General features: G+C 43.7%; 1 protein-coding gene across 1 annotated transcript in view; it reads left to right on the forward strand.

The window, feature by feature from the left end:
• The window catches only part of COG2 (component of oligomeric golgi complex 2), a 240942-nt gene that overhangs the window by 184532 nt on the left and 30929 nt on the right, over positions 1–25481 (forward strand). Inside the window, 1 exon segment of the mRNA XM_040347789.1 lies at positions 6747–6889. Coding sequence (XP_040203723.1) covers positions 6747–6889 — 143 coding nt within the window.

The following is a 25481-nucleotide window of genomic DNA, read 5'->3' on the forward strand; positions in this document are numbered from 1 at the left end:
GTCCCTTGCTACTTTGGATGTGGGATCCGGGTCATTGCTTAGACCACAGACTGGGGTGTGAATTTCGAACACATCATAACGGCATAAGTACCTATTGTCTTTGACAGTGAAGCAGGCAGTGTGTGGTGCTTTCCATCGCCCTTGAACTTGAATGAGCATTTTGGGGAGGTGCAACCTTTCCTTGAACATGTCATTTTCGAGGAACCGAGGGAGAGTATGGATGCCATTGTGTTAAAGTAGTCTTCTTGTGGATGGAACACTGGCAGTGACATGGTGAACAACACATACATTAGGTCACGGTAGGTGCACAGTGACTGGCTATTCTTGCTAGAAAATGACCCTCTATTTGGGTGTGGTGTCACTATCCCTATATTTCGAATTGTGGAATACGCTGTGCATATTGCCTCTTTGCCAATACCATCCCCTCTAGCTTTCTGATTATTTATATTTATGATTTTGTTTATTTTCTGTTGTCTTTTCAAACAACTGGGCAATGTCTTTCATGTTATAAACCATAAACCTTTCCTCCTCTACAAACTTGCCGACCCTCTTTCTGTTCAAAATTTCCGATATGCCTGCGAATCGCTGACAAATTGACTCTGTTCCAAATTGACATGCCAGATCCAAAAAGTCCTGGGATGGACGCAAGTATGCTGTCCAAGCCCTTTAACTTTCTGGATCTGAAAATGCCCCTGTGGGGAGGGAGGTTTGGTTCTGCAAATGGATCCCGAGTTCGACTTGCATGGGAGGCAATCCAATCTACCAGCAAGGAAGAGTAAAACAGACACATTTGTCCGGGCACATGAGCCGAATTTAGCCATGTTCCACTGGGACAAATTAAATACCACCGGCACATGAATGAACTTGACTTCATTAACCACTTGACGTCCATGGACGTCCTCGGCTTTGTGTGGTGATATCTGAATGATGCCTGCAGCTACAGGCATCATTCAGATATCACCGTCTTCAGCCGGCGATTCTGTGCACGATAAGAATGGTCAAAGCGGCAGTTCCGCCACTTGATCGTTCTTATAGGCTGCGGGAGGGGACGTCCCCCCTCCCGTCTCCATTCCGTGCTTCTCCGGGCTCTCCCGTGCCATCGGGAGCCCGGAGAGCAAACCGGCCGGCGTTCGCTGGGAAAGCATCGAAATGACTGGTGACCAGATGGTCACCAGTCATCTCTATGACCGTCAGAGGTCCAGGCGCGACATTATGACGTCACGCCCGGTACCCGGAAGTAAACAAAGCCGCAATCGCGGCTGTCGGCATTAGATCAGTGAATTTTTTTCACAGATCTAATGCTTGTAAGCCTGAAGGAGAGATGTGGGGTCTTATTGACCCCGCATCTCTCCATAAAGAGGACCTGTCACAGTGATTCCTATTACAAGGGATGTTTACATTCCTTGTAATAGGAAATAAAAGTGATCAAAAAAAAAATATGTAAAATAAAGTGTTAAAATAAAAAAATGAATTTATGGGGCATAACTTTACGCCGGACGTATGACTTTACGCGCACTGCGTCAGACGGACGGACGTTCGTGAATCGGCGTATCTCCCTCATTTGCATATGTGAATAGAAAATCAATGGGAGCGCCAAATACGTCCAGCGTAAATATGCGCCCACTCTACGCCGGTGTAGGCAAGTTACGTCGGTCGGATAAAGGCTATTTTCAGGCGTATCTTAGTTTCTAAATCCGGCGCATAGATACGACGGCGCATATTTGCACTTACGCGGCGCAAGTGCTTTGTGAATCCGGGTTTATGTCTTCCTGGATTTCAGACAAATCTCGCACATGCTCAGTGCTGCACAAGCAGTGTAATAGGTTTTAGTTTCATGTTTCCCTTTCTCTCCAGTGTCAAAGCAAGTTACCGCCCCCGATTTATGTAAACATTTCCTCCCCTCCTCCCTCCAGTATGTGGAAGGAATATTATTCTAGAAATAGACATCTGCTGCTAAAAAGATAAAAGCTTTAAAAATATCCCAATTGTAAACTAAATTTGTTTCTGTGCAGATATATCTACATAACAAGATAATATAAATATATATACAGTACAGACCAAAAGTTTGGACGACACACCTTTTCATTCAAAGAGTTTTCTTTATTTTCATGACTATGAAAATTGTAGATTCACACTGAAGGCATCAAAACTATGAATTAACACATGTGGAATTATACATAACAAAAAAGTGTGAAACAACTGAAAATATATTTCATATTCTAGGTTCTTCAAAGTAGCCACCTTTTGCTTTGATTAGTGCTTGGCACACTCTTGGCATTCTCTTGATGAGCTTCAAGAGGTAGTCACCTGGCGCAGCACCCCATCACTCTCCTTCTTGGTCAAATAGCCCTTACACAGCCTGGAGGTGTGTTTGGGGTCATTGTCCTGTTGAAAAATAAATGATGGTCCAACTAAACGCAAACCGGATGGAATAGCATGCCGCTGCAAGATGCTGTGGTAGCCATGCTGGTTCAGTATGCCTTCAATTTTAAATAAATCCCCAACAGTGTCACCAGCAAAGCACCCCCACACCATCACACCTCCTCCATGCGTCACGGTGGGAACCAGGCATGTAGAGTCCATCCGTTCACCTTTTCTGCGTCGCACAAAGACACGGGGGTTGGAACCAAAGATCTCAAGTTTGGACTCATCAGACCAAAGCACAGATTTCCACTGGTCTAATGTCCATTCCTTGTGTTCTTTAGCCCAAACAAGTCTCTTCTGCTTGTTGCCTTTCTTTAGCAGTGGTTTCCTAGCAGATATTCTACCATGAAGGCCTGATTCACACAGTCTCCTCTTAACAGTTCTAGAGATGTGTCTGCTGCAAAAGGTGGCTACTTTGAAGAACCTAGAATATGAAATATATTTTCAGTTGTTTCACACTTGTTTGTTATGTATAATTCCACATGTGTTAATTCATAGTTTTGATGCCTTCAGTGTGAATCTACAATTTTCATAGTCATGAAAATAAAGAAAACTCTTTGAATGAGAAGGTGTGTCCAAACCTTTGGTCTGTACTGTGTGTGTGTGTGTGTGTGTGTGTGTGTGTGTATATATATATATATATATATATATATATATATATATATATATATACAGTGAGGAAAATAAGTATTTGAACACCCTGCTATTTTGCAAGTTCTCCCACTTGGAAATCATGGAGGGGTCTGAAATTGTCATCGTAGGTGCATGTCCACTGTGAGAGACATAATCAAAAAAAAAAATCCAGAAATCACAATTTATGATTTTTTAACTATTTATTTGTATGATACAGCTGCAAATATGTATTTGAACGCATGTCTATCAGCTAGAATTCTGACCCTCAAAGACCTGTTAGTCTGCCTTTAAAATCTCCACCTCCACTCCATTTATTATCCTAAATTAGATGCACCTGTTTGAGGTCATTAGCTGCATAAAGACACCTGTCCACCCCATACAATCAGTAAGAATCCAACTACTAACATGGCCAAGACCAAAGAGCTGTCCAAAGACACTAGAGACAAAATTGTACACCTCCACAAGGCTGGAAAGGGCTACGGGGAAATTGCCAAGCAGCTTGGTGAAAAAAGGTCCACTGTTGGAGCAATCATTAGAAAATGGAAGAAGCTAAACATGACTGTCAATCTCCCTCGGACTGGGGCTCCATGCAAAATCTCACCTCGTGGGGTCTCAATGATCCTAAGAAAGGTGAGAAATCAGCCCAGGACTACACGGGAGGAGCTGGTCAATGACCTGAAAAGAGCTGGGACCACCGTTTCCAAGGTTACTGTTGGTAATACACTAAGACGTCATGGTTTGAAATCATGCATGGCACGGAAGGTTCCCCTGCTTAAACCAGCACATGTCAAGGCCCGTCTTAAGTTTGCCAATGACCATTTGGATGATCCAGAGGAGTCATGGGAGAAAGTCATGTGGTCAGATGAGACCAAAATAGAACTTTTTGGTCATAATTCCACTAACCGTGTTTGGAGGAAGAAGAATGATGAGTACCATCCCAAGAACACCATCCCTACTGTGAAGCATGGGGGTGGTAGCATCATGCTTTGGGGGTGTTTTTCTGCACATGGGACAGGGCGACTGCACTGTATTAAGGAGAGGATGACCGGGGCCAATGTATTGCAAGATTTTGGGCAACAACCTCCTTCCCTCAGTTAGAGCTTTGAAGATGGGTCGAGGCTGGGTCTTCCAACATGACAATGACCCGAAGCACACAGCCAGGATAACCAAGGAGTGGTTCTGTAAGAAGGATATCAAGGTTCTGGCGTGGCCTAGCCAGTCTCCAGACCTAAACCCAATAGAGAATCTTTGGAGGGAGCTCAAACTCCGTGTTTCTCAGCGACAGCCCAGAAACCTGACTGATCTAGAGAAGATCTGTGTGGAGGAGTGGGCCAAAATCCCTCCTCCAGTGTGTGCAAACCTGGTGAAAAACTACAAGAAACGTTTGACCTCTGTAATTGCAAACAAAGGCTACTGTACCAAATATTAACATTGATTTTCTCAGGTGTTCAAATACTTATTTGCAGCTGTATCATACAAATAAATAGTTAAAAAAATCATAAATTGTGATTTCTGGATTTTTTTTTTTGATTATGTCTCTCACAGTGGACATGCACCTACGATGACAATTTCAGACCCCTCCATGATTTCCAAGTGGGAGAACTTGCAAAATAGCAGGGTGTTCAAATACTTATTTTCCTCACTGTATATATATATACACACTATATGTTATAATAATGGTATAATATATATATATATATATATATATACACACACACACTATATGTTATAATAATGGTATATATATATATATTATGGTTTTTTTTTATTACGCACACAACAAAAAATTATGAAAATATAGAATTTTTTTATTTATATATAAAATTTTACAATATTTAAAAAAAAAAGTAAACTTTTTATAATTCGATTACAATGTGGAGAGAGCGTGATGGAGAGAGAGCGCGAGAGAGAGAAATGAAGAGCGTGTGAGAGAGATAGAGATGAAGAGAGCGAGAGAGATGAAGAGAGAGCGAGAGAGATGGATGAAGAGAGAGATGAAGAGAGTGGGAGAGATGAAGAGCGAGCAAGCGAGAGAGATGAAGAGCGAGCGAGAGAGATGAAGAGCGAGAGAGAGCTGAAGAGCGAGCTTAAAGCGGAGGTTCACCCAAAAGTGGGTTTCGGAATCCTCCCCTCCTCCGGTGTCACATTTGACACCTTTCAGGGGGGAGGGGGTGCAGATACCTCTATAAGACAGGTATTTGCACCACTTCCAGGTATAGAGTTCCGCGGGAGTCCAGCCCCTCCACGTTCTGGGAAACATTTGGCTCTCAGAACACAGCGGGGACTGCACAGCGCGACTCGTGAATGCGCAGTAGAGAACCGGGCAGTGAAGCCGCAGCGCTTCACTTCCCGATTCCCTTACCGAGGATGGCGGCGGGGGGAAGCCAAGAGCCAAGCTACCGATTGGCTTCGGCTGCTGACGTTGCGGGCAACTTGGACGGGTAAGTGTTAATTTTTTTAAAGTCAGCAGCTGCTGTATTTGTAGCTGCTGGCTTGTAAAAAATAAATTCAGGTGAACCCCGCTTTAAGACGTGTGCACTATAAGAGTTTCCCTTCTGCCTCGTTTAGGCTATTGGATTTCCTCTTTTATGCTTCCTGAATGTTCCTGTGGTCTCCATGCCTCTTGCATTACTATTGCTAGGTGGATCAGAAAACTTATCAGTCTGAAGGATAGGCTCCCTTCCCTGTTAAGCCACACTTTACCAGATCTGTTAGTGTTTCATGGGCTTTATAGCATCAGGAATAAGATTTTCAAGGCTGCAACCTGGGCTTCTACTCACATTTTAGTTATACCAGGTGTATATACAGGCCTCTTAAGATCCTGGTTTTGGCAGCATGTGTTAACAAGCTGCTATTTGAGTCTGCCGAGCCTTTCTGACCAGTTTATTGTGGTAGGGTTAGGTAAGGGTTAGAGCTTTTTTCTGTTTCTTATTGCGGTCTGTTTTCCAGTCCCAGTGACCCTTCCTTACCTCATTCAAAACTAAACAAAACAAAGAATGGAAATGGATTTTAATTTATCTCACATTTTTAGTCTTTAGCAAGCCATTTTTTCCACTCAAAGGTATTTCTTCCTGTTACCATGGTAACAATCTTCATCTTGTAATTGGGTTATCACATATCCCACATTAAAAATCTGTTAAATCTTGTTGCTTGCTGTAAAAATTGCCTTTTGCATTTTAAATGTGTTTTGTGAAACTAAAGCATGTCTAAACCCAGTAACAAATATGTAACATTGCAGTTTCAGTCCTTCTATGTGGTGACTGCATTCGTTTTCTTCCTTTTTGACTTTTTTTCTTTTAATTTTGCCTAGTAATCCTGTCCGTAACACTACCTGTCCAAGGGTGACAAGACTTACCTTACAATAACTATGGAGGAGAAGTGTAGTCCTAGGGCCAAAATGCAGAGTACCATTCTCTCTCCTTTTCTCCATAACACAGGAGAAGATTTTTTGTAGTAGGCACAGCCCTCTATCAGTTACATTGTTCCAAGCAGTAGTGAGCCCCAAGATGTCGGCTCATAACATTTCTGGCAGAATAAACGGGTATTTTTTCTTTGCGCTTTTTAAAGAGACATAAAAAAAATTCAATTGTATATTTAACCAAAATTAGGCTATTAAGATAAGTTCATTAGTGGGGTTTACACTTTAAGTGACCAGTATTCTATTTTATTTTGGACCCATATATTTCTAGGCGCATTGGAAGACCATTTCACCTCATTATCGGCACCTCTTTTGGTCATAAATGACAGAATCTCTCTGGACCTTGGTGAATCCTGCCTGGTTTACTTGAAAGGCACCCTCGAAGTCCCTAGACTTTACAGACGAACCAATAAGGCAAGTATGGTTTTGTTGTGGGACAATGTTTCTTTAAAAGTTAGCCTTTCAGGAGAGACAAATGGAATTTGACACTGACTTGAAGGTGCAAGCTCCACAGCTGTTCTCATACTGCAAGAAAAAGAGGGGTTGGGACTTTAAATGAGGTAGGTCTAGCATGGCTAAAAGATGAGTCAATGTTAGAAGACATGTTTTATTCAATAGATTTAAAAACATGACATGGCAAAATAAGTACATGCATGGTAAACAAGCATATCAATCACATATTATTAGCCTGATAGTCCTAAAAACAATCATAGAAACTTACAGATTACATATTGAGGTATAAGACGGTTGTCCATCATAAAGAATTGCTTAAAAAGAAACATGGTGGAGTAACTTGGGAGAGGATGAAATAAAAACATCTAAAAAGAAAATGGTAAACCCAAATTTGCCAGGTACACGTTTCGTTGTTTCCTACCACATAATCAGGGGCGAGTGCACCAATGTCTGTAAAAAAGCATACATAAAATGAAATGGTCCAATGTTACTCCCAAACACAAGGGAGACTGTATGTGTAAAGGAGGGAAGACATGAACTCATCCCACTAAGATCTTACATGTCGATTAAGTCTAAACCATGCAATGGAAGGGCTCTCGCGCTATCGATATTCTTAACCTAGGGGGCACTGCTGCAGTTACCTAAAATTGGTCCTAGCCAAAAGTGAAAGCAAATGAAATAAGTAATTATAACTGCGCTGTGTGGGTATGGAGGGATAAGGCAAAAAGCAACAAACAAAAAAACAAAACTAAAAATAAGTCCCACCAATTGGGCGGGGTGAACTCTACAAGCAGTGTAAAATCTGAACTGTGGAGGTGGGTGATCTGGAAAAGGTTAACACTATGCAGCAAAGTCCTTATAAGGAAATTAAATAAACATGGAAGTAAATAAAGTACACACGGTTATCAAAATAAATGTCCAGAATTGGTACTAGGGACCAAAGGTGGGTGATCCCAACAAATAATAAAGGGTAAAAATCCAGTGAAATCAAGTGCAAATAAAAGTCTCACATCCAAAAAGCATGTATTTAAAGGTGCAGTCCTCAATAGCTGTGAGTAATAGGTGATGAAAAACCAGGAAATCCAATATTTCAGGGAAGAGCAAGCTTTGGTGCGCACACCTCTAGTGGTATAGAATGCTCACCTCAAGGCCATGGATACCACTCAAGGTGTACTCAAAGATCCAGCAGGATGAGGGCTAGATGTAGTCTCCACATTGAATGACCATATTGGAAGCAACAAGAAAAAAGAGGAAGATATGGCGTAATACTGGAAGCAAGGTCCTAAAAAACGATCAATCACATGCACATGCACTCACATGGAGGCCGTGAGCAGTGGGCCTATCTCCTACGAACGGCGAGTTCGTGCGACCCAGTCTGTGATCTTGATTGTATGCTGATCCTCTCTCTTTGGCCTCCACCTAAACGTCCACGGATACTGGCACTTAAAATGCTCAGTAGGTATAGATGGGCAAAGAGAGAAGAAGGCACATAGTACAGCTCTACACAACAGGGGAATTACACAAAATACACAACAGGGGAATTAAGGAAATACAGGGAAGTGATGGTAAGACCTTTGAATTGAAGGAATTTACGGCGTGCAATTCATCGCACGTAGTATACCTCCTTTGGTGCCCTTGCGGCCTCCTTTATGTTGGCAGAACAAAACGTTTACTCAGGATAAGAATATCAGAGCACTTGGCCAATATAAGGAAGGGTTATAAATACCATAGTGTCTCTGTCCATTTTAAGGAGAAGCACAGCCAGGACCCCACACTTGCTCAATTTTGTGGGATCGACTGTGTTTATCCAAATTGGAGAGGGTCCAATAGGGTAAGGGATCTGTCACAGCGAGAGACGTCCTGGATTATTCGCCCTCAAAAGTCTTTTCCGCGGGGGATGAACATCAAACTAGACGTGAATAGTTTTATCAATAATTCCTAAATGGACGTTTTTGACTGAATTTTCACTCTGTATTGTAGTCTTATTCATCTAGGAGGGGTTGTTTACCCCTTGGCCTTAACCTTGAGTGTGTCCTTAATTAATAATTTTAGGAATAAAACATTTTCCCCTTCATTGTTAGTTGGGCCCTCCAGCTGTTGTGGGATTCATATAAAACTATACATATTTTTTCCGGGCTTTTTAGTTTTCCTCATGATATATTTCCGGCTCTTTTTATATATATGGTCTAGTTTGGGCATATTACCCATGACTTTCCTTGTTTTTTTATCTTATTGACTTTTATTGTATTTTTTAGTAACATTCCTTATATATACATAATGTTGTTCAACATTTGGTATTACCATTAATGTCTTAATTATTGACATTTGTTTCCATATTTATCATCCATGTTTTATAGAAATGTGCAGTCTTTTATATTTATTTTATATTGTTTATATATGCCTAATACTGTGATCGGATGTATTTATTTTGGCTGAAAATGCACCGGTAGGAGTGTTGTTTGTATCGCTGGTTGCTGCATGGGATGTGTCCCCCTCTGCAGCATCTGACGATTGTAGAGTTTAAATAAATATGAGGCAAGACAGCATGACCTTCTCTGCTGACACTGCATCATCTCCCAGAGGAGATGTTGTGGCTATGGACTTCCGCCCACCCTGTGAGTCTCACAATGACTCACTTCCGCCCACACATCGCGATTTTAACTGACAGAATTCCGTCCATATACACCAGCTATGGTGATTGGAAGAATCTGCTAGATGGGAGACACGCATCCTAGCAGTGATGAATGTCTCTGGGCCCTCAATTATGATGGATGGATGATTAAGATTTCCTATTGGCTTACTCACCAACCCCCAGAAACGTCGCACAGGAAATGACACCTAACATTGGAGCCAGTGCACAGGTGACACCCAACATTGGAGCCAGTACACAGGTGAATCATGTTCCTTCTTAATTTTTTAAGTGTATCCACCATTATTTAAACAGTGAATCTCAGATGTATTAACTCATTCCCTGAATAAGTAAAATTTTACGACGAAACATGTCGGAAGCTTGGTTATCATCTGATCAGTGACCAATTGCAAACGTGAGAAGATAGGCCAATTGCCTGTTTGTTCGCCAGTGACCGGCGTTCGGTTTTTCGTTCACGCCAGCTTCAATTTCACTTCCAACACAGTGTGGGGATCGAGTGGTGTGAGTTGCCTGAGTTTTATTTTCTGGGTTCGCCGAGACCGTTGCATTTCAGCCGCACAATACAGAGGAATCTTTGCTGTGTATTTATCACGCTTTTTAATTTTGGCATTGTGTGAGTGCATCTTTTGAAGATTTTGCTTGTGGTTTGTGATTAAATTACTTTTACGGTTTTACACTATGTCACACTTTCTTCATTTATGAGGATCTTACTTGTCCACCTGTCTGGGAACGGAAGCTCGCCTGCTGATGTAAACTAACTATAATAAAGCTACTGTGCCAAAACACGAGAGTGCTAGGCATATAGTTCCGGTGAGTGGCCATTTCTATTGGTGGAGGATTCACTATTTTTTCACATCGGGTGTGGTGGAAGATTTCTTTGAATATGTTTTGAAGATTTTACACCTTGAAGGAGAGAAAGAAGTGTTTTTCCTTTTCGCTCTTCCATGAACTTTGTTTTTCTATGAACACTTTTATCACAGGCTTTTTTTTTTTTTTTTTTTAGTGTATTTTGTGCGTGTACTCGAGAGAGGAGCCGGACTGCAGGAGTTGGGAGTAGGCAGGCCTCCCCCAGAGGCAATCTGCCATCTTTCTCCATGCCCCGGGTGGCAATGGCGGGTGTGTGAGGGGGTCCTCCCACACACATATCATATTATCACAGGCTTTTGACTCATTTGCATTTATATTTGGATTATTATTATTTATTATTCATCACAGTGTGGATCACACACACTTGAGCGCTGTTTTATATATAATTTTTGGTTTATTGGTTTAAACACGTTATATATACTTTTTCACATAGTACAGCTCCACTTCAAAAGTATTTAATATAAAAACATATAAAAAACTCACATTTAAAATGTCAGGAAAATCCAAACAAAACGAGCAGCAATCTCAATCACCTGATGAAGTCACGTGATGTGATGCCTTGCGTAGGGACAGGAAGTACTAGACCTCACACACTCTGAAGGGAGAGATATGAGCTTGTTTTGTTTGGATTTTCCTGACATTTTAAATGTGAGTTTTTTATATGTTTTTATATTAAATACTTTTGAAGCGGAGCTGTACTATGTGCCTTCTTCTCTCTTTGCCCATCTATACCTGCTGAGCATTTTAAGTGCCAGTATCCGTGGACGTTTAGGTGGAGGCCAAAGAGAGAGGATCAGCATACAATCAAAATCACAGACTGGGTCGCACAAACTCGCCGTTCGTAGGAGATAGGCCCACTGCTCACGGCCTCCATGTGAGTGCATGTGCATGTGATTGATCGTTTTTTAGGACCTTGCTTCCAGTATTACGCCAATATCTTCCTCTTTTCTTTATCGTACATCACGGGACACAGAGCGGCATTCATTACTATATGGTTATATGGAGTACCTTCAGGTGTAGACACTGGCAATCTCAAACAGGAAATGCCCCTCCCTATATAACCCCCTCCCATAGGAGGAGTACCTCAGTTTTTACGCCAGTGTCTTAGGTGTTAGTCATGGTTTAGCTTGCCTCCGCATCCTTGGGATTAGGTGAGCTACCGGTTCTGTCCAAAAAAGCCTCAGCGCTAAAGTGGTCAGTAACCGGACCCCAAACCCTTGGGGTATAGCCCATAATGCTTTTCTTTTTAGAGAGCTGGACCCTGGGCCCAGAACTTAGAAACCTTTGGGTACCTAAAGTTTTCTGTTGCCAGGGTGCTATATGGGCCCAGGACAGTGGATCCTTCATAGGAACCCAGGGCCTGAAGGTCTAGACATCCCCACGGAGATGGGGGAAGATTGGGCCTCTTGCTTGGCAAAGTCCTGCGGCATGGAGCAGGTAAGTGAGGGGAAAACTTGCGGAACTTGGTTCTTAGCAGGTTTTTTTCTGGGGGGTCACAGGGGACATGCCTAAAGTTATGCACTGCATCTGGCAAACTAGTCACATATCATAAAGATAGGATGGCTCTCTATGTATTATTCCCCATAAGATGTGACCTCCCTTGTAGTGTTGGAAAAGCATTGAGTGGGGCCTGTGTTATATAAAAATATATGTGTGTGTCAGAGAGCTTTGCTTACCTGCAGGCCTCCAGGCGATGCTCCATTCAGTCTTCCTCCTCAGAGCCTGCAAGCAGGCAAAACGCTGACCTCCTCATGGTTCCAGGCTGCAGGCTGCAGTTTGCTGGAACAGAGAGGTCCCTTCCTCCCAAAATCCCCCCCCCTCCCCCTGTCGGGAGGGGCATTTCCTGTTTGAGGTTGCTGGGGGGGAAGGGCGGGTCAGTGGCTTAAAGGAAGGGGCGGCCCTTCCTTGTTTGTTCCATCAATACTTTGGAACTGAGGAGAAAGACCAGAGCGGCAGCACGGGGCGCCGAGGACACACAGTGGCCAGAAAGGATATTGCAGTCTTCAGAGGACTGTTTTGTCAAGCCTAGAAATAGGCTGTTTCTTTTCCATCTCATAGTTTTTCTTTGCAATACTACTCAGGGGGACAGAATGTTTTTTCTTTCCTGGATTTGAAACAAAAACGAAAAAAAAAAAAAAAAAAAAAAGTCATCTAGGGGAGAGGAAGCATTTTTTTATCCCCCAAACAGGTGTTTGGACAATTAACTTTTATAGTTCCAAATACCAATAGGTAGCAGGTGTACCTCGGTATTGTACCATGGTATGCCGCTGTTTTCCCTACAGGGAGCCTTGGGGCCATCGGGATCTGGGGCTGGAGCTGACGCGGGTCAGTCCAACCCTAAGATGGTCACGGAGGAGGTATTACTCACCTCTTTAAAAGAGATGCAGAAAAGCATGGGAAAAATGATATCCGCAGCTATGCGGGGCAGTAAGCGGAATAGATCTCCGTCGCCCGAGCGCGGACCCTCAGAAGAGGAGGTCCTTTCCTCAGGGGAATTGGACGACCTCTTGGACACGGACCAAGTAGGTTCAGGGATCGAAGACCCGGATACAGAGGAGTCTGGGGCAGTCTCCCTGAGGGAGAGCTGGTGGATTCAAGGATTGTCGGACTTGGTCCATAGGACATTCAACTTGCCAGTACCAGATCTCCAGGTATCGACGGTTTCAGCTTTGGGCTCACTGAGGGCGCCTCAAAGCAATGCTGTGTTTCCGATCCATCCTCTATTAGAGGGAATTTTGTTCCAAGATTGGAACAAGCCAGATAAGATCTTCTTACCACCTAAAAGGTTCTCTGTCCTATATCCTATGGAAGAAAATTTTTCCAAAAGATGGGCTACTCCTGCAGTGGACGCAGCCATCTCATGTGTTAACAGATCGTTAACATGCCCTGTAGAAAACATACAGGTGTTCAAGGATCCAGTTGATAAGCGCTTGGAAGCACTACTTAAGAACTCCTTCACTACTGCAGGGGCAGTAGTACAGCCAGCTGTGGCTGCGATTGGGGTCGCTCAAGCATTATCGGATCAATTTAAGCAGATGCTTAAACTTATTCCGGCCCAGCAGGCAGAAAAATTTTCGGATGTCCCTAAGGCCATATGTTTTACGGTAGACGCAATCAAGGATTCTATCCAGCAAGCGTCACGTTTATCGTTATCCCTTATCCATATGAGAAGACTCTTATGGTTAAAAAGCTGGGAGGCTGAGCCCCCATGCAAGAAGCTCCTGGTAGGGTTCCCCTTCCATGGAGGACGACTCTTCGGAGAAGACCTAGATAAATACATTCAGACCATTTCAAACGGCAAGAGTACTCTCTTGCCAACTAAGAAGAAGGTTCAGGGACCTGCATTTAAACGACAGTATTCCCCTGGGCAGGGGCCCTCTAATGCCAAGCAGTATCGACGGCCTCCTGCAAAAGCAAACTTCGGCTTCAACAGCAGATCACAAGGACAGGCTGTTAGAGGCAAAAGGCAGTGGTTTCGCAAACCAGCAAAACCAGCCCCCAAGCCAACCTTATGAAGGGGCGCCCCCACCCACGAAGGTGGGGGGAAGGCTGCGACTCTTTTCAGAGATTTGGGAAGCCAGCATTCCCGACGAGTGGGTACGGTCTTCCGTGGCCACAGGCTACAAATTAGATTTCCTAAGGTTTCCTCCTCCTCATTTCCAGAAGTCGAGGATTCCAAACGATCCGGAAAAGGGAGCCGCATTAAGATCGGCATTAGATCATCTACTTTCCCAGGAAGTAATAGTAGAGGTACCAGTCCTGGAACAGGGGCTGGGTTTCTACTCCAACCTATTCATCATCCCAAAATCCAATGGAGATGTCAGGCCAATTTTGGACCTAAAGATGGTAAATGCATATCTAAAGATCCGCTCATTTCGGATGGAATCCGTGCGGTCAGCAGCTGCCACACTCCAGAAGGACGACTTCATGGCGTCCATAGACATAAAGGATGCCTACCTTCATGTTCCAATTTATCAGCCACATCAAAGATATCTACGCTTCATGGTGGCTTCGCGTCACTTCCAATTCGTGGCGCTTCCCTTCGGGTTGGCTACGGCCCCCCGGGTGTTCACGAAGGTCCTAGCTCCAATCCTAGCCAAACTAAGGATCCAAGGGGTCACGATCCTAGCATACCTGGACGACCTCCTAGTCATAGATCACTCGTCTCCCGGCTTGGAGCGAGCAGTGGCCCTCACGGTCCAATACCTCGAGAGGTTCGGCTGGGTCCTAAATCGAGAAAAGTCAGCTTTCCAGCCCACAAAGCAGTTGGAATATCTCGGCATGAGATTAGACACAGAACAACAAGGAGTGTTCCTACCTCTGAGGAAGGTAAAAGCCATCAAGGAATTAATCCTACTGGTTCTAAGCAAGAAAGAACCGACTATTCGCCTATGTATGAGGTTACTAGGCAAGATGGTGGCCACATTCGAGGCGGTACCATACGCCCAGAGCCACACTCGCATCCTACAGGCAGCCATCCTGTCAGCATGGAGCAGAAGGCCACAGGCCTTGGATATCCCGTTGCCGCTCTCATCAAGAGTCCGACAAAGTCTGTGTTGGTGGTTAGACCCTCAGAATCTACTGAAGGGGAGGTCTTTCAGCCCAGTGGCTTGGAAGATAGTGACCACAGACGCCAGCCTGACGGGCTGGGGAGCAATTTTGGATGGTTGCACTCGCCAAGGTACTTGGGCAAAGCCAGAGAAGCAGTTGCCCATCAACATCTTGGAGCTCAGAGCTGCTCGACTAGCCCTCAGGGCTTGGACGTCAAAATTGCAGGGGTTCCCGGTGAGAATTCAATCAGACAATGCCACGGCCGTGGCACACATAAATCACCAAGGGGGAACCAGGAGTCAAGCCGCTCAGAGAGAGGTGAGCTTGATTCTTCTATGGGCAGAGGCTCATGTGCCCTGCATATCGGCAATATTCATTCCAGGAGTGGACAACTTTCAGGCGGACTTCTTAAGCCGCCAGACTCTATGGCCGGGGGAATGGTCTCTGCATCCACTAGTCTTTCAAGCACTCTGCCAAAGATGGGGAGTGCCGGACGTGGATATCATGGCATCGAGACTCAACAAGAAACTAGACAGGTTCATGTCCCGCTCAAGGGATCCGATGGCCTGCGGAACCGATGCGTTGGTTTGCCCTTGGCATCAGTTCAAACTTCTTTATGCGTTTCCCCCGCTCCAGTTACTACCCCGCCTGCTGCGCAGGATCCGGGTGGAGCACATACCAGTCATCCTGGTAGCTCCAGCATGGCCCAGAAGGGCATGGTACTCACTAATCTTAAGGATGGTAGTGGGAGACCCTTGGACTCTTCCTCTACGGCCAGACCTGCTATCGCAAGGTCCGATCCTCCACCCTGCCTTACGGCATCTAAATTTGACGGCCTGGAAGCTGAATCCCTGATTCTCAGGGGTAGAGGTCTGTCTCAGAAAGTAATCTCTACCCTAATCAGAGCCAGGAAACCGGTCTCTAGGGTGATTTATTACAGGGTCTGGAAGGCCTATGTAGGCTGGTGTGAGTCCAAGCGATGGCTTTCTCGCAAATTTACCATCGATAGAGTATTAAGTTTTCTCCAGCTAGGAGTGGATAAAGGATTGGCATTAAGCACAATCAAAGGACAGATTTCTGCTCTGTCAGTGTGGTTTCAGCGGCCGCTGGCCACCCACTCGCTGGTTAAGACCTTCCTTCAAGGGGTCTTGCGTATTAGACCTCCAGTTAAATCCCCGCTTTGTCCGTGGGATTTAAATCTTGTTCTGTCAAGTTTACAGAAACAACCGTTTGAGCCGTTGGCTGATATTCCTTTGGTTCTACTGACAAGGAAGTTAGTATTTTTGGTTGCCATAGTTTCCGCAAGAAGAGTTTCGGAGCTGGCAGCCTTATCCTGTAAGGAACCATATCTTGTTTTTCATAAGGACAGGGTCGTTCTCCGCCCTCATCCTTCCTTCCTTCCGAAGGTCATATCCAGTTTTCATTTGAACCAGGATTTGGTATTACCATCCTTCTTCCCTAAACCTACTTCCAGAAAGGAAGGGTTGCTGCATACCTTGGATATTGTCAGGGCCATGAAGGCCTATCTTAAAGCTACAAAGAAGATCCGGAAGACAGATGTGCTGTTCATTCTACCGGATGGGCCCAAGAAGGGGCAGGCAGCTGCAAAGTCCACCATTTCTAGGTGGATTAAGCAATTAATCACTCAGGCCTACGGCTTGAAAGGGTTGCCTCCTCCAGTATCATTAAAGGCTCATTCTACTAGAGCCATGGGCGCCTCCTGGGCAGCACACCACCAGATCTCTATGGCTCAAGTTTGCAAGGCGGCAACCTGGTCTTCTGTCCACACGTTTACAAAATTCTACAAGTTGGACGTAAGAAGGAATACTGATACTGCCTTCGGGCAGGCAGTGCTGCAGGCTGCAGTTTGAGACCCTCGGATTCCGGGGGCTCCTCTTGTTCGAGTTAAATTTAAAAATTTTATTTTTCTCAACTAAGTTGGATTTATTATGATTTGAGTATATCTCTAAATTAAATCCTTTTGTCTTGGAGATGTTCTCCCTCCCCTCATTGTAAGCATTGCTTTGGGACATCCCATATAGTAATGAATGCCGCTCTGTGTCCCGTGATGTACGATAAAGAAAAAGAGATTTTTAATACAGCTTACCTGTAAAATCTTTTTCTTGGAGTACATCACGGGACACAGAGCTCCCACCCCTCTTTTTTGAGGACCATTTTGGGAGGCATACTGCTTGCTACAAAACTGAGGTACTCCTCCTATGGGAGGGGGTTATATAGGGAGGGGCATTTCCTGTTTGAGATTGCCAGTGTCTACACCTGAAGGTACTCCATATAACCATATAGTAATGAATGCCGCTCTGTGTCCCGTGATGTACTCCAAGAAAAAGATTTTACAGGTAAGCTGTATTAAAAATCTCTTTTTTTTCTTGTTGCTTCCAATATGGTCATTCAATGTGGAGACTACATCTAGCCCTCATCCTGCTGGATCTTTGAGTACACCTTGAGTGGTATCCAGGCCATCCGTGCTATGGCCTTGAGGTGAGCATTCTATACCACTAGAGGTGTGCGCACCAAAGCTTGCTCTTCCCTGAAATATTGGATTTCCTGTTTTTTCATCACCTATTACTCACAGCTATTGAGGACTGCACCTTTAAATACATGCTTTTTGGATGTGAGACTTTTATTTGCACTTGATTTCACTGGATTTTTACCCTTTATTATTTGTTGGGATCACCCACCTTTGGTCCCTAGTACCAATTCTGGACATTTATTTTGATAACCGTGTGTACTTTATTTACTTCCATGTTTATTTAATTTCCTTATAAGGACTTTGCTGCATAGTGTTAACCTTTTCCAGATCACCCACCTCCACAGTTAAGTCTAAACCATGTGAACATAAAAACTGGTGGCTGCTTAAAATGTTCATTCCGGGAGCTGAGGAAGGGGCCCGCAGGAAAGCCGGAACGCACATTGTGATTCCCAGAGAACAAATGATCAAAAAGGAAAACCATTTTGGCTCCAATGCTGTAAAAGTGAGTAAACCAGGTATACTGTGAATACATGAAGGTATATAATATTGTTAAATAGTATTGAACAGTAACTGGAGCCCAACACCAAGATGAAAGGTCGATACAAATGAAGTGTGGAAATAGTGAAGAGAGCCATGCCTGCTCAGAAGGAAAAGAAGAGTGCAGAGGATATAAGATAAATGATGAAATTCAGCCAATGCTGTCTTCAATCAAACACTGAAAAGCATAGGCAGAAAGCCCAGCCAGGTGATTACCTAATGCTGCAACAGAGAAACGCGATCCACAGATCTGTGCAGTATGCTGCCAAGAGAGCTAGCAGAGTGAACAGGGGATCCTTATGTGCTCAGCATGACCAAACGGGCTCCTCCCAGCATCACGCTGGCACAGCAAATAAGGGTACTCCCTCCTGCCGGAATGACCTAAGCCACCCACAACCGTTCGACACATTTCCCTATGTGCTGGCCACGAATAGAATGCCACTCACGCCAGCAACAGGATGCCCAAAGAGGACACTGTGTGCATGGCGTGTGGAAGACAGACATGACTCCTCCCTGCACTGAAGTATCCTCTGCACCCCCACCAATGCAGTGTCCTCCTTCCCCTTCACAGACCCCCTCACCCCAAATCAATGTACCCTGTCCCCTTCACACCCCCCCCACTGTAGTATTCGCTTCCCCCCCCTAATGCAGTGCCCTCTGTCCCCTTCACCCCCCCCCCACTGTAGTGTCCTCTGCCCCCAATGCAATGTCCTTTGCCCCCCAAAGAAATATCCTCTGATACCTTCACACCCTACCCCACTGTAGTACATAGTACCCCTACTCCTTTACCCAAAAGTCCTTTATTTAAAAAAAAAAATGTCCTCCACACTCATTCACTTGGGGGGGATCATGGGAACAAAGCACCCCCATGTTGTTGAGGGCATGCGGCCTGGTATGTTTTTTTTTTTTTTTTTGCGTGGGGGTTCCCCTCAAAACCCATACCAGACCCAAATGGCCTGATATGAATTGGGAGGGGAAGACCCCACAATGGATTTTTATTTTATTTTTTCCTTGATTTTTTATTGCCAGCTGACTGAAGCACTATGAGCCAACTTATCATTTACACTGCTAAGCACCTTTTCAAATTTCCTGTCACTGCTGGATTTTATTGTTCAAAGGCAGGGGTGCCCAACCTTTTGAAGAGCGAGGGCCACTTAAGCGACTTGGTAAACGGTTGCGGGCCACAATGAGCAGAGCGGTGGATATCATGTCCTTGTCTGCTCTGCATATGCAGAGCGGACACGGACACATCCCACTATACCACTATATGAAAAGTGGTCCATGGTGCAACACGGAGCCCTCAAGGAAGTTCCACCTTCTTCTAGTAAAATAAGATGCATAAGGGAGTGCACACCCTAATGCACCTCTGGGTAAAAAGGCACTATTCACTTAAGTGGGTGCTAGACCTCAAAACAAGGGTTCATTTAAAAAAACTACATAGAAACAAATATGATGTATAGAGGAGGGGTAGTGGCGCTACCTCCCACTAAGTGCTCAGCAAATATCAGTGAATATAGTGTCTAGGCAGACATGAAAAAAAACATCAATAAAAAGTGTTACTCCACACAATTAACCAACAGTGCAGTGAAGCCTCCTAAAAAGCTAATAATTAAATTACAAAGGGTGTAAACTAATAACGCCTGACTATGTGAATCACAGCACAAAAACTATTCACATAAACCATATGCATATGCGAATATACACTGAGATAACTGAAGTGCATCAATATAGTGAATAAAGTCCATCAGCATTAAAGTGCATAAAAAAAATTACTATTAGATATAAAGGGCCAGATTCACAGCCAGGCGGCGCAGCGTAACGTAACCGATTTAGGTTACACCGCCGCAAATTTTCGGGCTAAGTGCCCGATCCACAAAGCACTTACCTGGAAATTTGCGGCGGTGTATCCTAAATCCGTCCGGCGCAAGGCGGGCCAATTCAAATGGGGCGGGTACCATTTAAATTAGACGCACTCCCGCGCCGGACGTACTGCGCATGCTCCCGACGCAAATTTCCCGACGTGCTTTGCGCGAAATTACGACGCGCCGATGTTTTGTGAATCGCGACGTGAAAAAAAGACTTGCGCCGGGAATTTTTTTTTTTTTTTTAAAAATTCAAAAGCGACGCGGGAAAGACGGGTATACTTTTACATGGTGTACTAATTTTACACTTTGTAAAAGGGGCCCTATCTTTGCGACGGCAAACTAACACTTGCGGCGACCTAACGACGGGAAAAAGTTTTGTGGATCGCCGTAACTGCTAATTTGCATACCCGACGCTGGTTTATGACGCGAAATCCCCCCAGCGGCGGCCGCGGTACTGCATCCTAAGATCCGACAGTGTAAGTCCATTACACCTGTCGGATCTTCTGCCTATCTATGCGTAACTGATTCTATGAATCAGTCGCATAGATAGATATCCCTTTTGTGAATCTGGCCCAAAGTGTCCAGTGCAGTAGTGATATATGTCAGCGACCAGCACACATAGTTAATATGACTTGCAGCTGTGTGGCATGTAGTTCAGAAATATAATATAAATCCAAGGAAGATGAATTCTCCAAAGTGGTTCCAAATGACAAAAGTGCTCTCAGCTGACAAATGGTGACTTCAGTGACCCCTCTTGTGTCCCCGCTTACCAGATCCTAGAGCCCCTGCAGGGGTATCAGGCACATCAGATGTAATTCTGGCTTGTCCACACAGGGGGTCCTCGTATCCAAGCTGAAGCAGTCACTAATACGCTCGTGTAGATATTTAACAAAATGGATGCAGTGGCAAAGGCGGATAGATATTCCCCAGCTCATTAAAAAAAAAAAGTGTCCCTGGAAATGAGTTTTGATTGTCGGCCACTATGCTGCTTATTACTGGCTTTGAAATCTTGCTCCTCTCTTCCAAAGAATCTCCGTTTTATGTCAGTCAGGTTAGGAGCCGTCGCCTCTTCTTTTATGTCTCCTGACAGGCCAGATTGAGAGCAGTCCTTCCATGTAGTTGCTGCAAAAGCTTTCTTTTTTCATTTATTTTTTTTCTTGGTGATCCTGCCAGTAACACATTTCTTGTTCAAGGGTGACTTTTTAAGCTCGCTGAGGGGTGATGGCGAGAGATTGGAGAAACAGTCTTGTTGAATATTCAACAAGACCCTTTAGCGCCCCCTAGTGGTTAACCCCTTCACTGCCATTGTCATTTTCACAGTAATCAGTGCATTTTTATAGCACTTTTCGCTATGAAAATTACAATGGTCTCAAAAGTGTCCGATGTGTCCGCCATAATGCCAGAGTCACGGAAAAAATTGCTGATCACCGCCATTAGTAGCAAAAAAAATTATTAATAAAAATGCCATAAAACTATCCCCTATTTTGTAAACGCTATACATTTTGCGCAAACCAATCAATAAACGCTTATTGCGATTTTTTTTTTTCTTTTTACCAAAAATATGTAGAAGAATGCGTATCGGCCTAAACTGAGGGAAAAAAATCTATTTTTATATCTTTTTTGGGGATATTTATTATAGCAAAAAGTATTTTTGTTCATAGCACAAAAAATAAAAACCGCAGAGGTGATCAAATACCACCAAAAGAAAGCTCTATTTGTGGGAAAAAAAGGACGTCAATTTTGTTTGGGAGCCACGTCGCACGACCGCGTAATTGTCAGTTAAAGCGACGCAGTGCCGAATCGCAAAAAGGGGCCAGGTCCTTAACCTGCACACCAGACTCCTTAGTATTTAAATATTTGCATATATTTCTTAATGGCAAAGAAAATATACATTCAAAATAGTGGTATAAGTATACATAGAGGATCTCACCATTCAGACCACAGTACTAAACAAAAAAAAAGCTATCTTTTATATTACAGCAGAGGTCAATCACCTGGTGGCACAATGGAGAGATATGTACACATAGAAACATAAGTACCTGGGGCCTGGCTTGGACATGACGGAGTGAAGAAGCTCACGGCTAGAGCTCCCGGCTCCTGTCCCACCAAAACGGTTGGAATGGCACTACAGGACTCAGAATAGCTGGCAATGACATACCGGAGAAGGAGAAAGACCAGGGGAGCTGCCAAAGCTAGTCCAACGGCAACGATCAGCCGATTTCTCCAGTATCCAGCTCGTACGTCGGCATCCCCCACAGAGACAGGTGGGGGGAGGCAGCCGGTCAACTCACCCTCCACCTCCATGGTCGCGTCACGGAGCCAGACTCCGAGCTCGCTGGAAGGGATGCCCTCGCTCTTGGCGCCTTCACCCAACAGCCGGAGCGGTTCGGAGGTCTCCTCGGAGTCGATGCAGGCCGACACGGACCTCAGAACCCTGCTGCGGGCTTTCCCAAAGAAGGCCGACATAGAGGCCTTGATGCTGCGGATAAACATGGAACTGGGTTTGGGACTTTGAATGAGGCATTTGGATGACACATGCCTCCATCCCTGAAAATTGAAAGAAAGAAAGGGTTGGGACTTTAAATGAGATGCGTGTTTATGCAAACAGTATGTATAAGTAAATAAATAAAGTAGTATAGCGTAATAACCATGTGTGAAGGTCTACAGCGCTACTAGTGATTAAATAATTATACCACTTAACCAATGAATAAATGAAAAAGCTGCAATTATATCGGTGAACTAAACCAAGCAAAAATATATGTGAAAGTGATAATGCGCTAAAACAACTGATTAGGTGAGGTGTCAACACATCAAAATTACTGGAGGAGACAGGCAATTTATACAAGGAATAAAGTTCCAAATTTCATTGTAAAACGTCCCTTGATGCTATAATCCTAAAGCAACTCAGCTACACCTTCCCAGACCACACATACACAGTGTGTGGGATATCAACAGCTTGATGGTGTGATAATCAGACTTGTCAGGTCAGAGTGTGCTTTCCACCAGGTATTCACATGCTCAAATATGCAAAGAAAAGGGAGACAGAAAAGACCGATAGTGTGATACCGTAATTGAAACACTGGCATCTCACAATACTCAGAATATCACTCACGAATCCTCGATAACATTAAGGCTTCAACGTATGTGCATGTGTGCTGCTCAGCTTGTCAGGCTCCTCATCCGGCACCTCCGTGCGTCCCGTCACTCAAGCTCCTCCCCCACGCGTATCGTCACTGGACACGTGACTTAATCATGGGTCAATGTGTGACTGAGGCTTGCTTAGGCTTAGGCTATAAATAGCCAATCACACACTCGCATCAGCGCGAACGGACCAATGGGGAGGCACCAATGACTACATCATTGCAGAAACACCACAACATCTCAGCAATTGCGGTTTATGAAAAAATAATAACATATTTTAATATGATACAAAATAGAAACAATTAACTTTAAAACCGCTGTGTTTACAAAACAATTGAAATATATCTCAAATTCTGGTACAAAAATAAATTTATAGGAACATAGTTTGTGAATAAAGGTTACAATGAGGATTTTATCCAGGAGCAAATCCGTAAAGTATATGAAACACCAAGACCTTCTCTCATTCAGGACGAAGTGAAATCTGATCAAATGGATAATAATCCCCCGATCATCCTGAACTACACTGTCCAACACAAACAGTTGGAAGCAATTTTCAAAAAGTACTGGCCAATCCTAAGAGCTGACCAGCAGCTACAGGGTATTTTACCTATGAACCCCAGGGTAGTATATCGGAGAGCTCCCACCCTGAGGGACCTAGTAGCTAAAAATGTTCCTGATCCTCCAATAAAGAATAATGCACTTACCTTTTTTCAGGGAAAGGGATTCTTTCCATGTAAGAGGTGTTTTGCATGTAAGAACACCAATTTTAATGGTCAGAAATGTACTAAGTTCACTTCAAATGTCACCAAGAAGGAGTATAACATTGATGGCCTTATTACCTGCAGAACTGAGGGCGTTGTGTATGTCCTAGAGTGCCCGTGCTCTCTACAATACATAGGCCGTACTAAACGACCTTTATGGAAAAGATTAAGAGAGCATGTACAGAATATTCTTAAGGCATTCCCAAAACATAATGTCTCCCGGCATTTTGAGTTATGCCATCAAGGGAACCCAAAGGGTTTGAAATTTTGGGGCATACAAAAATACAGCCCCCACTGGAGAGGAAGCCATAGGGTGAGAGAGATTAGTAAAGCTGAATCCAGATGGATTCATGAGATGAGATCGCTCTCCCCGAATGGTTTAAACATTGACTTTGATCTTAATTGTTTTATATCTGATTTTTAACCTTTGATTTTTAACCTTTATTTTAATCTTCAATAATAATATTTTTAATATTTTTATATTTTTAATATTCATTATTAACATACATCTCTTATATACAATGAGGTCCTACCTTATCATGAGTGTGTGTCCACTTGTTGGTTAGTGGTGCAGCGCTCTTGTACATAGTATCATCATATTGATTTGTTAATTTGTCACACAATTGTAAGGTAGTTATCAGAACTTCAACTTCATGCTCCTGGTGCTTTTTATCCTTTAGTGGTGATTGGGATGATTGGCCGGTAGCATGATTTATACCTATGTGCAATATATGTATAATGTTGAATTTTTTAAATATGAATTTTTAATATGTTGGATTACCTCCCTTTATATATATATATATATTGTGGGATTTCAGTGTAATTGTTCATTTTTGCTTCCGTGGTAGTGGTATCTGTTTATCTATATGAACACCACGGGATGTTGTATGCATATACTCATGTGATTGGCTCTAATCCGTGCTGCACGGATTTTTGTACCAGAATTTGAGATATATTTCAATTGTTTTGTAAACACAGCGGTTTTAAAGTTAATTGTTTCTATTTTGTATCATATTAAAATATGTTATTATTTTTTCATAAACCGCAATTGCTGAGATGTTGTGGTGTTTCTGCAATGATGTAGTCATTGGTGCCTCCCCATTGGTCCGTTCGCGCTGATGCGAGTGTGTGATTGGCTATTTATAGCCTAAGCAAGCCTCAGTCACACATTGACCCATGATTAAGTCACGTGTCCAGTGACGATACGCGTGGGGGAGGAGCTTGAGTGACGGGACGCACGGAGGTGCCGGATGAGGAGCCTGACAAGCTGAGCAGCACACATGCACATACGTTGAAGCCTTAATGTTATCGAGGATTCGTGAGTGATATTCTGAGTATTGTGAGATGCCAGTGTTTCAATTACGGTATCACACTATCGGTCTTTTCTGTCTCCCTTTTCTTTGCATATTTGAGCACGTGAATACCTGGTGGAAAGCACACTCTGACCTGACAAGTCTGATTATCACACCATCAAGCTGTTGATATCCCACACACTGTGTATGTGTGGTCTGGGGAGGTGTAGCTGAGTTGCTTTAGGATTATAGCATCAAGGGACGTTTTACAATGAAATTTGGAACTTTATTCCTTGTATAAATTGCCTGTCTCCTCCAGTAATTTTGATGTGTTGACACCTCACCTAATCAGTTGTTTTAGCGCATTATCACTTTCACATATAGCGTAATAACCAGGC

The sequence above is a fragment of the Rana temporaria genome, chromosome 4 (genome assembly GCF_905171775.1).
Source record: "Rana temporaria chromosome 4, aRanTem1.1, whole genome shotgun sequence".
Taxonomy (NCBI): domain Eukaryota; kingdom Metazoa; phylum Chordata; class Amphibia; order Anura; family Ranidae; genus Rana; species Rana temporaria.